The 17233-nt window shown below is 38.2% G+C and overlaps 1 protein-coding gene across 10 annotated transcripts in view; it reads right to left on the bottom strand.

Moving 5' to 3' along the window:
- Positions 1–17233, bottom strand: part of CTNND2 (catenin delta 2) — an 892220-nt gene that overhangs the window by 41374 nt on the left and 833613 nt on the right. For all 10 annotated transcript variants that reach the window (XM_058564342.1, XM_058564335.1, XM_058564340.1 and 7 more), the window contains one exon: positions 4510–4720. In XM_058564342.1, the coding sequence (XP_058420325.1) occupies positions 4510–4720 (211 nt within the window). The remainder of the gene's footprint in view (positions 1–4509; positions 4721–17233) is intronic.

Below are 17233 nucleotides of genomic sequence, written 5' to 3'. Positions count from 1 at the left end.
CGTGTTGTTTAATTCAATCAAATTCTTGGAAGTCACTTTGACTAGTGGTGAGGGAAAATATTAACTACCTGCAGATCCTTTGTTTCAACGGGCTGGTTCCACAGCCAGCTGCACAACTCCAGTGGCTGCCACCGATACTGTGCCTAACTCAGCGGCTGGCACACTTTTTCTATAAAGGGGCAGGTAATAAATATTCTTGGCTTTGGGCCATATGGTCTCCATCGTAGCCACTCAACTCTGTCAATTGTAGGATGAGAGGGGTCATACATAATACATAAACGAATGGCTGTGGCTGTGTTCCAATCAAATGTTATTTACAAAAGCAGGGAGCGGGTGGGATTTGGCCGGTGGCTGTAGTTTGCTGAGCCCTGGTCTATGGGAATGGTGACTCCTGGAGTTGTGCAGGACATAAGGATTCACGAAGATGCCAATGTGAAGTCCACGCCTGAAGCTGACCGGTGGTGCAGTGGCCCATAGATCCCCTAAGAGAACATCTGAATTGAGACCAAAAATGCTTTTGAAGTAAAATGGCCTTTGAAATAGAAAGTGACAGATGGTTAGATGAGATCAGGTTGAGGCTGAATTTGAGAGACAGAGTAAATGAATGTTTCAAGAGCACACATTTTGTAATGAAATTATGGGATGCTAATACATGGTCAATTAGATGTCAGCTATTTTCCTGGGTCTTCATGTTTGCAATTTAGACCAACTAAGTTTAAGGTTTCTTCATCCGTTTATTTACTGGTAACAGTAATAGTCACTTCCTATTATTATTACTGAGATGGAATTCAATTTGTGTTTGAAATCTATTAGTTATATCATGTACTTCTAAAAGAAGTGTGAAAGATGAGCTATATTTAAGCAACATACATATTTTCTTTTTCTAAAATAGGCAGTTGCTAAATAATTTCACAATTTATGCTAGCATCATGCCTAAATGTAATATTACATTTCTTTGACTTAAAGACAGAATTTTAGATCTTTACATGGATATAGATCAGGTACATTTTATTCTTATATAATCAATGCTGAACAAAGATTAAGTGCTATGTGTTGCTGTATTTTATCATTGTTAGCTAGATATATGTTCATGGCAATAGTCAAGCAACTCTAGAGTACATATATTAATATTCAGGTAGTGACAATGTAGTTGAAACATATTTAGTAAGCAAAAGTTCCTCTGACACACTGTAATTTTTTGTTTCTACTTCTGGCTTAGTTACAAAATAGAAAGAGACTGTGAATGTGTAATGAGTAGCAGGTTTGAACGTCTCAATTAAAATGCCAATACATCACAGTGTTATAATAACATGTGAAGGTCAAAGAAACATTGCTTTCTTTTTAGACTTTAATTTTGATCCATACACTAGACTGGTACCATAGCAACTTCTATTTGAAAAACTATAACTATTGATTGAAGGACTTGAACAATTGAGGTTTCTAATGTGACAAGTCATTATAACCTAAGCCACAATACACTGTTCCTTACTGACAAGTAACAGTTGAGACTGTTAATGGCTTTTCTGTCTTCTGACAAAATACAGTGATACATTCAACACTATTTTCTATATAACTGTTAAAATTAGGAAAAAACCCAAACAAACTTTTGAAACAGATGGACGTGACAGAATGACCATAATGGATGTTTAAAATGATGTGATGTGAAAAGACTTATATAAGTTATCAAGACTTCAAAATGGTAAGTATAAGACTCCTATAAGAGTCATTAATGATTACACAATGTCTGATCTTCACTGGAGTTGTCAAATTAGGGGTCGCTGAAGATTTCAGTTGGTGCAATTCATTTTGGGTGTTCAGCACAGCCATTCCATTCAGCAGAACCACAGAACACCAGTCCCAGTGGTTGTGTTAGCAAGACACGGTGAATTATACAATTCAAACAGACTGTGAATGGTAACTTGACAGTCTGACCAATTAATAATATGGCATATTTAAGCTTATGCATATTTAGATGTATACATACATAAAATGTATAAATACATAAAATGGAGAATCATAGGTAGGCACATTTTTCCATCTGTGTTTTCCCATGCTACCTCATATTTAAAAATCAGATTTGAACTAAACTTATTTCTGTAAATACTTTTTTAAGGACAATTTAGGGAGGGCAGATTTGCAAGCATTACATAAATTAACCAGAGTGAATTGATATTCCTCCATTTTCCAATTATTAAATCATCCCTAATTCCAAAAATTCTATTTTTAATAAAGAATTTCTATTTATTAAAACATGTCTAGAAGGCCATGGGAATCCCAGTGCCTACTGTTATAATAGAATTGAGTGATAAATGGCGAGTTTATTGCTAAGATTCAAAGCAATTCTCCTAGATTCATTTTGTTTTAAAAGCAGTGAGAAGCATAACCAAATTGAAGTGTAGGTGGCAGATGAGTATATCTATAGTTATAAAAACCTCGTTTTGATCCTCGAATTAGTCACTATATAAAAAATAAATAAACTACATGAAAGAATGGATGAGACAGACTAAGCAGGAGAACTATAACTGGGAGGATGCTTGACTCAATCCAATTCAACACATTGTATTAAACAGGTAAATCCAGACCGTTACATTAGAAAAAAAGATAAAGGAACTATGAGATGAAAACAAGTGATTATTCCTCAAAGAAATTTTCAATCAAATTAGAGGACATTTATGAGATCATTTGCAGTGAATGAAACTTCCCATTAACAATAATCAAGATCGGATCAGACCTAACAGGACCATTTTCTGGATTGGCAAAGTAAATGTATACTATTTCAAAGATGGCTTCCTTAAACGATTTTTTAACTGGTTTGGCCAAATAATTTTCTTTGACCATAGGACTGATAAGAGCATCTTTTCTCTTGAAGGCCCACTTACTGATGCTTATTGCTATAAGGATGCTCACACAGTTGGAAGGAATGAATATAGGCCAAACTACCCCCAAAGTTCTCTAGTCTTACAATTTAGAAAAAATACTTTAATCTTTGAATGTTATAGACATTCAAAGATGGTTATAGACAAATATGCCAGAGTGTTTTTGTGAGCTATGGTTTTATTCTGTGTGTATGTGTATTTGCTTAAAAAAGCATTAACATATTAAGCTCATAATGCTTAAAACAGGTAAGCATTTCAATGAGAGATTCCAAGGGTCTACTGAAGCTGTATGAAGAAGAAAACCATGTGGCTTTCTGCCTATGTAGAATAGCACTTTATTGTAAGTACAGTAAAATAAGGTATAATTCAAGCCAACCATCCACATTGCAGAATAATTACCTGAGTCCAACAGGGCTTCTCTACTTGATGTAGGAAAGTATTCAAATCCTAATACTGAATTCTTGATTGAACCTATTTGGAGGTCTCAGGGTACTTAAACAGAAAACCTGAAACTTCTTTTATAATACAATGGTAATATCCTGAATTAAAGGAAATAATGAGAGAATTTCCAAAATGTCTCCAAGTGCATCCCTCACAGCCTTTAATAACAAAAGAAAACTTATTCAGCATTTAGATGTAAAGGAACGGGGGAGGGCAGAGAATGGAAAGTCAAGAAGCAGACCTGTGATTAAAAGGTTTACCCTTTTAATCTTATTTGATTACATTGAGGGACTTCCAGGAGGAGAAATTTAATTAAGGTTAGTGAGCGTTTCTGTAAAACTCACAGCTCGCTGATACACTAACACTCTGGCTTGTGAAGATATTTTTCGGTTGCACACAGTAAGATACCATTGATTCTTAAATCAAACTGGGGACATTCCTATCTGTGGTGGTGCAGGTGCTTTCACACGGAGCCTCCTCTCTTTTCATTTCATTCATATAAAAGCTTTCCTTCCTCGCCACCATCCTGTCTGCTGGGAAATTTCTATTCGTCCTTTAAGATTTGGTTATCATTTCTTTCAGGGAGTCCATTATGACAGCCCCTGTCTTAGTTTCAGATTGGAAAGTACAGGCATAGTGGCTTGTTAAATTAAATAATTTGCCCCAAATCCACAGCTAGTAAGGGAGGGTGCTGGATTAGCACTGAGTTCACTCTGGCTCTATCACACTCTATTTTCTCCCCCATCCTCCCTGCACAATGACTTGCTAGGCAGCGTGGAAGAGGCACAGAGAAAAGGATGTGACTACATCATCAACACTCGGACGTGCAGCCACAGAGGAATGACCACAAAATACCTGACTGTATCCAGGTGAAGCTGACTGTCTCTTCCATGCTGGAGGAACACACTAGTGTACGCACGCTGGATTGTCAAGTTTATCTTACCAATATCACGGTAGTCACCAAGTCACGAGTTAGTCATCAAATTGAAATTCCCAGTAACATCAGCTTTCATTATGGGGTAGGAAGACTGGAAACCATTTGCTGTTTCCTTGCTCTTTCCTTCTCTTGATTATCAGAGACAGATGCAGTGACATTCAACAGTGCTACCCATCGCCAGGGGTGAAGGGCACACTTAGAACAGATTCTACCAACACCAGTTCTACGCTGATACCAAGTCATCATCTGACTTACTTATCTCCTTTGCTTTTGGAGATGCCAACCAACTTCTCGATGCCGCCAGCATCTCGTAAGGCCTTGGCGTTCTCCATGTTCTTGGTGATCACTTCATGCAGGGTGCAGCAGACGGCTGTCACCGTGTCATCCGACATGGCCTTGCTGGCTGTGTTGTTGCTGTTGTTCCCGCCTGGAAGCCTGTGGACGAGGTCTCGCATGGCATATTTGCCTTTGGAAAAGAAAATGAAGGAAAGAGTCAAAATGAGGCCAAAATGGAGGAATAAAGCAGAGGAGATGTAGGGCAGGGGAGAAAAAGCAAACAAAAGAGGCCACATTAATGCAATGTTGTCTGTTTCCCATCACTGAATAGCCTCTATTGGGTAATTCTGAACATATATACAGAGGAAACAGTATGTCATCATGGCGAATGCACAGACTTGGACGCTAGATGGATGTGGAAGTAAATCTCTGGGCAAGTTATTTCATGCCTCTAAGCCTTAGCCTTTTTAACCCGTAAAGCAAGAACAATAATGGTACCTATCTTACAAGTTGCTGTAAAGATTAAATGAGTAACTGTGTGAAAAGCATTTAACATACGAGGATTCCCGAGGATGTAGGATTCAATAGATGTTAGCTATCAGTGGATTCCTGCTTAGTATTCACAGAAGTCAAGAAAACATGGTAATGGTAATTCTAACATAACCTCAAAAATGCCTTGCCAGGAGCTATGTTGGGACCCGTATTATTTAACAAGTTAGAGTCAAACCACAAATATGTGGAGAACATGATCATATAGATGACTTCTGAGTTCTGGCCCCTATAAAGCAAAGAGAAACATTTAAAGCAGGAGAGAGAAGCTTTACGAACAATATATAACTAGGTGTCCTTTGAACTAGGGTAAATGGATGATCTGCTTGTCTCTGATGGGATTTTATTGTATGGTTCTACCATATAACACTTACTAATTTGACATATTTGTCTTTGTGTAAAAAAAGTAAAATCCAACTTTGCTCCCTAATTCCCTTTATCATTATTAATCTTGCTACTCCCAATGATAAAGCTACTTATAATGACATCTTTATGGAGTCCTTTTAGTTTACAAAGCACTTCAGGCATTACCAATAACCCTGCAGGACAATTAATTCATCCCACCTGCAGCTTTCGAGTCTGTTCCATTAATTTACTCTGGAACTAAGAAAATGAGAGCCTGTAGCAAACTTGGCTGTTCTTAAATTCTTCGGATGGAACTGGCATGTGTCCAAAGTTACATCCCTTCCTTGTGTCCCATCCGCCAATTAGATATATTTAGCTAGCTCCCAAAAGCCATATGAAATATTTTTCCTCCACACAAGTCTCTAAAGGATAGCCTCTTTGGCTGTCTAATTATCTAGTGCTTGGTGCCTGGGGGTAGAAAAAGGAACCCCCTGGGAAGAGGTGATGATATCTTAATTCCAGACAGTAATAAATAAAACATAGACCCTGGTAATTTTGGTATCTGCTCTTATCCTATGTTTATGTGGCTTATTTTAGCTTGGACAAAAAAATGCTGATGTCTAAATTACTGAAATAGGAAAGTGTCTTCATCACTTGATGGCAGCTGAAAATGTCTGATAAAAATGGTTTGCCTGAGAACCCCCAAATGTAGCATATTTATTTTCTAATGACAGCACTTAAAATAGAAGAAGATCCTTTGTACATGGGTAGTCCTCTGAGCAACTTGCTTTATCTATTTATCATTAAATTGTTCTCAACTCTAGCTAAGAGTTTACTTTTGTTGAGATCAGGACGCTGGTGATTTTATCAGTTCATTAACCCCCCAAAACCATTGTAAGACAAACTTGAGTTCCATAGAAGAGAGAAGATGGGCTTTTCTTATATGGTAAGTGATGGAGGAAGGAAACAAAACTATTTCAATCATTGTGCATACAGGGACATTCACACTCCTGATCCGGTAAGAAAGATTGATTTTGTGACCTTGGACAGCGTCAAGGTTGAAAGCAAAAACGAGGAGAGGGGGAAGATTTGGCGGCAGCATTTTTTAGTTTTTGTAATCATCATTTTAAAAATTATGACAGACAAATTTGAAGATTTGGTCTCTTTCTGCATGGCTTCCCAACCCATGAGCCCTGAGTGAGATACAAGATGTCCCCACAGGTTGCAGGAACAACCACCTCCCCCGGGAGCAGCCTCTTCGACTTGCCCCATTGTGCTACAAAAGTATCATTTTCCATGTGCTCCATGGGGTGGAAAAGAGCAGGAGTCACTGCCATATATAACCTACAACAACCTGTCGAGGAAAGTCATTGGAATAATTTTATTTCTAATAGTTCCAATACAGTTCACTGACATTTTAGTAAGCAAGTGGGGATTTTTCATGTAGTCTATTTATCAGCCTATTTGGAGGGATACATTTTAGTCAATATTTTTGACCATCCAAGTGGAAAAACAAATCAAGTAAAAGTATTCCATAGAGCAGAAGACCTGTGGGCAAAGTGTGTTAATTCTATTAAGGGTATACAATTGTTTTAGCCTTTGATTATGTTGCTGAGAAAAGCTGCCTTCTCACATTGGAACTTGAATCCTATCTTCACGTGATGTTTGAGTTGCAAGAATAGATTTTTAGGTCTTTCTTGTGTTTAGAAACTTTGAGGCTAATTGGGGGTAAAAACAAAACATGGAACATAGAAAAATTACAGCCACAAGCAACCTCATGTTGGATGCTAATAACAGAAGTTCAGGGGCCGGCCCCGTGGCTTAGCGGTTAAGTGCGCGCGCTCAGCTACTGGCGGCCCGGGGTTCGGATCCCAGGCGCGCACCGACGCACCGCTTCTCCGGCCATGCTGAGGCCGCATCCCACATACAGCAACTAGAAGGATGTGTAACTATGACATACAACTATCTACTGGGGCTTTGGGGAAAAAACAAAAACAAAAAAAACCCAGAAGTTCAGGGAAGAGAGAAATCTGATTAGACTGGGGTTGTAATGGAAGGCTTGATATGGGAAGTGGACATTTGAGATTTGTTCTATAGGTAAGGGGAACCTAAAATCAAGCTGATATTTTACAAAGAGAATTCTGGGGCATCAAGAAGAAGGAAGGTTTCAGAATAGTAAGATTGAAGGTGGGAGAAACACATCGTCTTTTTCTTGACAATAAAGTGCTCTCTCTCTGAACTTCTAATTATAAGCATTACAACTCAAGGTAGCTTGTGCCTATAATTGTTCTATGTTCCATATTTTCTTTTTTCCCTAAGTTTCTAAACAATAAAAAGAACAAAAAAGCTATTCTTGCTGCCCAATAAGAGGACTCTTGGCACCCCCTCCCCCACCCCTCAGGTTTTTGAGTCCTTGAGGTCTGAGATTTCTTCGGAGACGAAAAGAGTTAACCTCCTTTTGGAGGAAATTCTCTTTTTGTGTCACAGTGGTGATGACAAAAAGTTGCAAGGTGGGTGGGTCAAACTTTAATTTTCACAGCCTAACATCATCAAGGCTATCAAATTGTTTTTTTTTCTTTTCTTTTGTTTTCAGAGAAAGAAATAGATGGAGGTAGGGTTCTTCTTGGGCTAAGGAGTGGAGTGGCTGGACCACCAGGTGGACGCTGTCTCTTTAGGAACGTGGAGGAGGAACAAGTTGGAGGTTCTGCCCGGGCCCAGGGACAGCAAGGGCACCTGGAGCTCAGCAGTGACCCTGTGGTGCATTGGGACACTATGTGGATGCAGGAGAGATCGTAAGAACACTCACTCTGCAGCTGAGCCTGGCATGAGGTAGAGGAGCTTCCTGTCTTAGAATAAACAGCTGAGGCTCGCAAAAGGGACTGTGGCACCAGCAACCACTGCAGACTGCAGACCGCTCCTCCTTCTGATGCTGGCCCTGATACCAGTTCCCCTACATTAAGCCCAGCATATATGGGTTAAAACCAAAAGCACTCATCCTCTATCCCTGTTTCTCTAAGTTACATTCATACGAAAATATAAGTTTTTTAAACCTTTGTACCCCTGAACTTCACAAGGCAGAAGTTCCAAATTGTTAAAAGCCCAGGTGGTCTCAAGCTGGGCTCACACTGAAGTTTTGGCTAATGATCAGTTCTTGAGGTTTGTTACAGGAAAATTGATATTAAGAAGCTAAAGCTTCTCAGACCTCAACTCCTTGGCTTCCTGGCACCTGAATCCACCATCTACCAGGGAGACAGAGACAGTTGAAGGACACCCAACTGCGATTCCCTTATCTCGCCATCATCCTCCCTGCCAGCAGCCTCACAAGGCCAAACGTAGGCTGATGAGAAAGTGCTAACCAGCAAGGCCACAGGCTCCCCCTCCCTATAAGCAGCCACATTTCTCACAACCTTTTTTGTTTTGTTTTGTTTTCTAACGAGCTTTTATTTTATTTTTTATTATTTTTTTATTTTTTGTTTATTGCGGTAACATTGGTTTATAACATTGTATAAATTTCAGAACCTTTAAAACTCCTTGCCTCCCATCTTTCAGGGAGACGGGACAAAATTTTGACATCATCTCCCAGCTGATGGCACCCAAAATAAAAACTCTTTCCTTGCCATAAGCCAGGTGTTCTAGTTTTATTTGGTCCCTCTTGTGTGGTGGGTAAAGAACCTGGGTATGTGTCCATGTCTCCGGTAAAACTTCCTCTGGATTTCATTTGGTTTAAAAGTAAGTAAATGCTATGACACTGAAATGTCAGACAGCAATTGACAGAGCAATTCATGCTGATGATACCACTTAGAAGGCAACAGTAATACTTCAGGACAAAAACAACCAGGTCTTGTGACCATAAAGAGGCAGCTTTGGGGGGCTGGGTGTTAGGGACAGGAGAGCAGCCATGATGGAGATTCCTAGGGTGAAACTGACAAAGTTGGAGTCCAGTGAAATGTTGGGAGTAATGGAGGGAAAGAGGATTCAGAAATTTCTAGCTGAGACAATGTGGTGGATGGTGAAAACCAAGTGAATTTAAAAATTTAATAATAGTGACAAGTTGGATTTCTATTTTATTTTTTCACACAAAGACAAACATGCAAAATTAGAAAACGTTATATGAGAGAGCCATAAAACACAATCCCATCAGAAAGACAAGGTCATGAGGTTCAAAACACACCTAGATTTGTGAAAGCAAAATGGATACCTTGCCCCACCTCCATCTAAAATAGATGTGCTTCCCATTATCCACTATCATGGAATCACATGTTAAACAAGAAAAGCATATGGCTCCCTCAGATTGAAACAAAATGAAACACAACTCTGCCACCACCACCACCACCAACAAACAGGTCACTTTGTTTTGCTCAAGTTCCCAATAGAAACGAATCCTTGGGCCATTTCTTCAAAGTTACTTAGTCTCTAATGAAAATAACTTTGTCTCTGACTTTTGCAATACTGATATGAGATGACTATCGGAGGTATTATAATTGTGTACAAAAACTATCATGTTTCCATTAACGATTAAGTGTAATCTTGTAACTTTGCTACCCTTTCCTCTGTGTATGCGTGTATATCCCTTAAATACTTTTATGTAGTATTTGTTGAACCAGTTTTCTAAATTCAGAATCTCTGAAAAATTGCAAGTAAAAATTATTTTCGCTTTATAATGCTTCCATGTGGGAGTCTTCTGTTTAGAGTGGTTGGGCACATGAAGGTGCCTAGATGGACTCAGGAGACTTACCAAATTCTATTGCCCAAGAAGGGCACTCCTTGCAGAGTTCTTGTACAGACAAGACCCAGTGGGAATTTCACAGTGGGGTAACAGAGCTTTGCTCTTGCTGACTGCTTCTGTTTCTGTGTTGTTTGTTTGTTTGTTTGTTTACGACTCTGTTTCTATTTCTACTTCAGGACTAAGCCTATTTTTGGTATTGATTTGTGCACTACCACTTAGTTTCCCCATTGGTGGCAGCAGTATTGAGTCGTGGTTTTACGGCTTAACCACCTGTGCTCTGTAAGGTGGCAGACAACAGAGAGGTCACTTGAGTCCCTTCCTATACCAATTATGTATCTCTTTTGATCATTGATAGAGTCCTCTGTATAGCTCGTCTTTGTGATGCACCATTATAAACTCAAATCTATCAAACCAAGTTTAAAGAAAATATATTTAAAAAAAAACGTCAGCTGGAATGGAGAGCAGCCCTGGATCAGGAACATATGACTCCTTTGTCTCTGAAGTCTTCGAACCTCTTTGGTTTCCCTGTTTCTGGAGCTGCTAAAACTGACCCATGATTTTTCACTAAGATGCTCTAAATTTACTTCTTTTTTCCTCCATTTTTTTATTGTAGTAAAATATACATAACATAAAAATTACCATCTTATCCATTTTTAAGTGTAAAGTTCAGGGATATTAAGTAAATTCATATTGTTGTGCAACTGTCGCCATCATCCATCTCCAGAACTCTTTTCATCTTGCAAAACTGAAATTCTATTCCATTAAACAATAACTTCCCATCCGCCAACCCTAACAACAAACATTCTACTTTCTATCTCTTTGATTTTGACTACTCTAAGTACCTCATATAAGTGGAATCATACAGTATATGTCTTTATGTGACTGATTTATTTTGCTTAGCATAATGTCCTCAAGCTTCATCCATGTTGTAGCATGTATCAGAATTTCCTTTCTAAGTTTGAAATATTCCATTGTATGGATAGACCACATTTTTCTTAACCATTCATCTGCTGGTGGACACCTGGGTTGCTTCCACATTTTAGTTATTGTGAATAATGCTACTATGAACATAAGTGTACAAAAATCCTTTCACTTTCAACCTATTCGTGTCTTTGGATCTATAATGAGTCTCTTGTAGAAAGCATATAGTGGGATCACGTTCTTTTCTTTACCCTACTCTGCCAATATCTGTCTTTTGATTGAAGAATTTAATCCATTTATATTAAAAATAATTACTGATAAGGGAGTTCCTTGTGTTATTTGCTATTTGTTTTCTATATACATGGTAGCTTTTTCCACCCTCATTTCCTACATTACTGTCTCTTTTGTGTTTATTTGAGTTCTTGTAGTGAAACATTTGAATTCCCTTCTTATTTCCTTTTGTGTATATTCTATAACTATTCTCTTTGTTGTTACCACAGGGATTACACTGAATATTCTAGAGTTACAACAGTCTAATTTAAATTTATACCAGCTTAACTTCAATTACATACAAAAACTCTGCTTATTTATAGCTCCATCCCTACCCATTTCAGTTATGGATATCACAAAATTACATCTTTGTATATTGTGTTTCCAAAAATATAAAATTATAATTGTTTTTTTAATGCATCAGTCTCTTAAATCATGTAGAAAACAAAAAGTGGAGTTACAAAGTGTTGTTACAATACTAGCTTTTATAATGACTCATGTATTTACCTTTACTGAGATCAAACTGCAGGATTATCTTTACTTGGAGGGCAGGTCTAGTAATAACAAAGTCCCTCAGCTTTTGTTTACCTGGGAATGTCTTAATTTCTTCTTCACTTTTAAAGGACAGTTTGGCCAAATACAGGATTCTTGGTTGACAGTTTTTTTCTTTTGGCACTTTGAAAATACAGCCCATTGCCTTATGGTCTCCGAAGTTTTTGATGAGAAATCTGCTCATAATCTTATTGAGGATCCCTTTTATGTGATGAGTCACTTTTCTTTTTCTGCTTTCAAGATTCTCTTTGTCTTTGGACAGTTTGGTTATGTGTGTCTCAGTGTGGGTCTCTCTGCTTTATCCTACTTGAGTTTGTTGAGCTTCTTGGATGTTTATATTCACACTTTTATCAAATTTGGGAAGTCTTCAGGCATTATTTCCTCAAATAATCTCTGCCCCCTTCTCTCTCTCTTCTCCTTCTGGGGCTTCCACTATGTGTATGTTGGTCCACCTACCAATGACCAACAGATCCCTTAGGCTCTGTGCATTTTTCTTCAGTCTTTTCCTTTTCTGTTCCATGGACTTGATAATTTCAATTGCTCTGTTTTCAAGTTCACTGATTCTTCTGCTTGCTCAAATCTGCCTTTGAATCTCTCTAGTGAATTTTTCATTTTAATTATTGTAATTTTCTTTTTTGTTTCCATTTACGTTATCTATCTCTTTAATGATATTTCCATTTTATTCATACATCATTGCTTTTCTCCACATCTTCTTTTAGTTCTTTAGCATCTTTAAGACAATTGATTAAAGTCTTTGTCTAGTAGGTTTGCCATCTGATCTTTCTCAGGGACAGTTTTTGTTGGTTTATTTATTTCCTTTGAATGGGCCATACTTCCCTGTTTCTTTGTATTCCTTGTGATTTTTGTTGCTGTTGAAAATTGGATGTTGGAATCTTACAATGTAGTAACCCTGGAAATCAGATTCTTCCCCTTCCCCGGGTTTGCTATTTTTCATTTTTTATTGTGGCAGGACATCTCTGTGCTGAAGATCATCCTGAGGCGTAAACTTAAGGTCTTCTTAGGTCTTTTCTGAACTTGTGCCTTTCCCTGGGCATGCATAGTGACCTTCTAATTTCCTCCATATATGCATTTGCTTTTGCATGTCCTAGTCTTTAATGTCTGGCTTCCAAAGGGGGAAAAAGAGAAAAATGAAGGGGGAGTGAAGGGCACCAACCCTTTAAGTCCCCTGGAAGTCACTTCAGCTGAAGTGGGAGTGGCTTGCAACAATAAGAGGTATGCAAAAATGGCTGCCTCTGTGTCTGCAACTCCATGATCAGTAGCAGCAATAAGAACACAGATCTCCAATATTTGGAGGACAGAGTCCTTATTGCCCCTCCTGGCTCCCACCAACTGCATGCAAGCTGCTCCATGAACACACGCATAGCTGCCTGTCAAGAGGCTGGGGGTAAGGGATGGGTAGGTGCTACTGTGCTAAGAGCTAAAATAACCAAAATTAACCATAATTTGCCATTAAAGCTCTCCCCTGAAAGTTGCAAGCCTTCATTAGACTCCAGAGTTCCAAAATAGTTACATCAGACAGATTCTGCCAATGCTATTGCTGTCTCTGTGAGGGGACAGATTCCTGGTGTTTCCTACCCATCATCTTCCCAAAATCCTCTCCCCATTCTGAATTTACTTTGATCAGTGGTTGAAGACATAAAAGTGAGGTGCTGATTTCCTTGTGATCGTGTGCCTATAGGTGAATGTGAAAACAGCCTTTCCTTCCTTTGCCAAAAGAAGGTCATTAGTCTTTACAAACGGTCAGCAGTACAATGCTCTGTTGGTCATCATAGCTCTTTCTGTAATGTGCCTAGAACCTTTTCTCTTTCCTTTGTCTTTTGGGAAATGTTAGGAGCTGAATGTATCATAAAAATCTGCAATTGTTTACACTTTAAAGACATCTAATATAAACCGACAGTTTATCATGCAAGGAATGAAAGCATATGCAAAAAAGTCTATATTTTGAAACTAGTTTATGTGGCTTACAGACCAAAGAGGTGAAGCCTTCGAGATGGTATTGTTTGGTTATTGAAGAAGTCTGGATGCTTGTTTACATGGGAAAGTTCTGAACCAAGCTGCAGTTATTTCTTGTGTTTAGGCACTGAGAACTTATACTCATATCTTGTGTCCCCTGATAACTCTTTTTGAAATTGCCTTCTCTAAATCTATACCCCATCGTCAAACTAATAAAACGTAAAAAAATGTCTTTTACATCAAAACCATCTTTGGGGTTTCCAGATTGCTGCTGGGTAACATCAAAGAGTTTTCTTCCTCACCTTATGAAATAAGGGATGCTAGAAATAATTAGGTATGCTCGGCATTCTGCAGGCTTTTATTTGGTTTAACACTATCGTGAAAGCTGTCCTGTTTACCCAATATAAAAAGACCTGGCAAAGGAAAAAAAGAGAACCTCTACTTAATCAAGACAAGTAATATGATTAGGCTTCAGCAGTTACGAACCTTTCAATTTGGTTAGAAGCATGCTTCCTGTGGAAATGAATTAAAAAAACCTTAACTAAATTGGAGTCAGAACAGCCTGTAGGGGGAGCTCTCACACCCTATCATACATCATCAATTACTCCAAACAGGAAGAGACTTATGCTTGCAACTTGGACAGGAAGTAAAACTACTTTACCACTGAGGGAAGATTTCTCTCCCCACCCAGCAACAGGCCAGCCAATGAGAAATGCTGCAGTTCAGCCAATGAGAAGCCTTTGCCACCCTGAACTGTTACTTTCCCCCAATGGACTTTCCTTTAGAAGAGCCCCTCCATATTCCTCTATAAAAGTAAGCTCCCCTCCTTTGTTTTCTGGATTTGCCTGTGGTTTGCCATAGCATGCACATGCTGAATTGCAATTCTTTTGGCTATTCCTGAATAAACTCATTTTGAGGGTAAAATAATAGGTGAATTTGCTTTTTAAGTTGACTTCTCTTTCATGTAAAGGAATGGCACAATAATGGTCAACAAGTTTTTAAAAGAAAAATTCTGTTTCTAGGTTTAAGAGCCCTTTCAATTGGTGGTAATCCTAACACACTCTATGTGGTAAATGAAAAGATCCTGGAGATTTTTAGTGCCCTCACTGTCCATACCATGTACTTACTTTCATGGCAGTCACTGACTAACTCCTTATAAAATTAAATTTATCTCAATTTTGATATTACTGGTTGTGGTGAGTAAATAAGCAGAGCTATTCAGCCTTATCATCAACAGGTGGTTTCTGATTTTCTCTCATACTCGCTTAAAGACCCCTGCCAGAGACACTGATCAGTAATCGGGTCTGTTGAAAGAAACATCAAAATAGCCTGATTAAAGAACCCTAACAGGTACTCTTAACAGTTGTCACAAGGAAAATAGGCTCTTGGTTATAGGCACCCTGTAAAGGTGATATCATCACAAATGAACATCTCTCAGACTACCAAGGGACTGAGTCAGGATTTCCAGACCTCATTCACTTTGAGAAACTGGACTGCTAAGTAATCCAAGATCAACAGAACAAGGATTAAATACCTAGACTAAATGAAACAAATTTAATTGTGGTTAACATTCTATTTTGAATTGGGTGTGTTATAAAAGCGTTTTCTTTCTACTTCCTCTGTCTTTAATGCCTGATTCAACAGGTTATGTTTATAAACACTAGAATGAAACTTTCTATAAGTAGAATCTTGTTCTAGCTAATCCTTCAGAATTCAGAAAAAAGAACTTGAAAATTCTTAAAATAGATAAGATTAACTATCAGGAAAATAATAATAATAATAATCCCGTAATTATAACGGTATATTTTGATTGGTCTTATTTATACAACTTAAACAATAGTTAAATAATATTAAAAAATGCCTTGACTAATCTGCTTACTTTCTTTGACCATAGGTTTTCATAGATTGAACTAGAATCCGTCCTTCTTTCTAGTAGAACATAATTGAAAAAGTCAAATCTTTATCTATGACCATGCCAGAGATGTCACGTTTAAAGGCAAATATAATTTAATTAGACATGACATACACATTAAAAAACAAGTGCATTTCATATGTAGAATTGATGTCTACAGCATCCTCCCAGGACACTGGCTTGGCTTGTGCTGTATGGCTTCAGGAATCCCAGGCCTACAGGTAGCATGGCCAGGAGCACTGAAAAGTTGGAGATCAGAGAGATGGAATAATCCTTGAGTTAGAGGTAATGGATGTGAAGCCTGGCAGAAATGACTCTGACAGTCCTGGGTTACTGATCCCAGTAGATTAGATGAAAACAAATAAAATATTTCTGCTACATGAAGGGACCAAAATTACAATCCTAGGAGCTATACAAACAACAAAAGTTTACTCTCAAGGTTTATTATCATATAGGTCTAATTTTGATACCTGTGAAAAGAGGTCTTTGTATATGAATCCACACAGCTTGCCATATCTATGCCTGTACAACTGGTCAAATAAGGTAAACCATTAAATTAGTGGTCACAAATAAGAAAACTGCTAAACAAACATCTGGGATTAAATCTGCATCTTAGGGGCAGGACTTCAGCATTAGGAAGGGTCATGAAGGAAAACTGGTATTTTCTTCTGCCTTCATCATGATCGTGTGCACATCATGTGCTTGTCACAGCGAAGAGTCAGAGAAACAGAACGAAACAAAAAGTCAGCCCAGGGAAACAAATCGAAAAAAGAAAAAAAAAGAAAAAGAAACACAGGATTGCCCTTCTAGCTCTAGTCCTAAATAATGAATCTTTGAATCATTCCCTGGCAGTTGCTGACTCCCCAAGCAACTTTATCACTGATATTTACAATACTGACATGGGAGAGAAAACGTGATTGTCTTGTGAGAAAAAGGCTGTTTGTCCGTCATGAATGGATGAAACGTAATCTTACAAACCATGGTAAAATTATGCTTTTTTATTTTAAACGTGGAAGGCTGGTTCTTTGTAAGTCTGGATCCCTTGCAACAATTTGTAAGTAAAAATCCCTTTCTCTTGATGCTTTTGTCTGTCTTCCTTTCTCAGATTGGAAAATGGTTGGGGCCACAGCACTCTCTGGTCAATCATGCCAGCCCCTTTTTCCCAGAATGGGACCCACTCATCTCCACATCTGCCCCTTTGCTCCTGCTGGATTAGAATAAATATTTAATGAGATGCACTGACTTTTTAAAAAATGACCCTTCTCCTACATATCTGCCAGTTGCTTTAATTGATTAAAGATTTATCCAAATAGAGAGAGACAAGAAAAAAGGAATAGTAAGAAGGAATTAGCTGGAGGCAAGGAATCAGTGGTTGCTGTGGGCAGAGGTTGAGACAAATTCTAGAAGGAACACCAAACTTCCTTATGCTTTTTTCTAATAGCTATGATTTTCAA

Source organism: Diceros bicornis, chromosome 20 (assembly GCF_020826845.1).
Source record: "Diceros bicornis minor isolate mBicDic1 chromosome 20, mDicBic1.mat.cur, whole genome shotgun sequence".
NCBI classification, from domain to species: Eukaryota; Metazoa; Chordata; class Mammalia; order Perissodactyla; family Rhinocerotidae; genus Diceros; species Diceros bicornis.
Note: the sequence above shows the minus strand (reverse complement) of the source record. Positions and strands in the feature narration are given on the sequence as shown.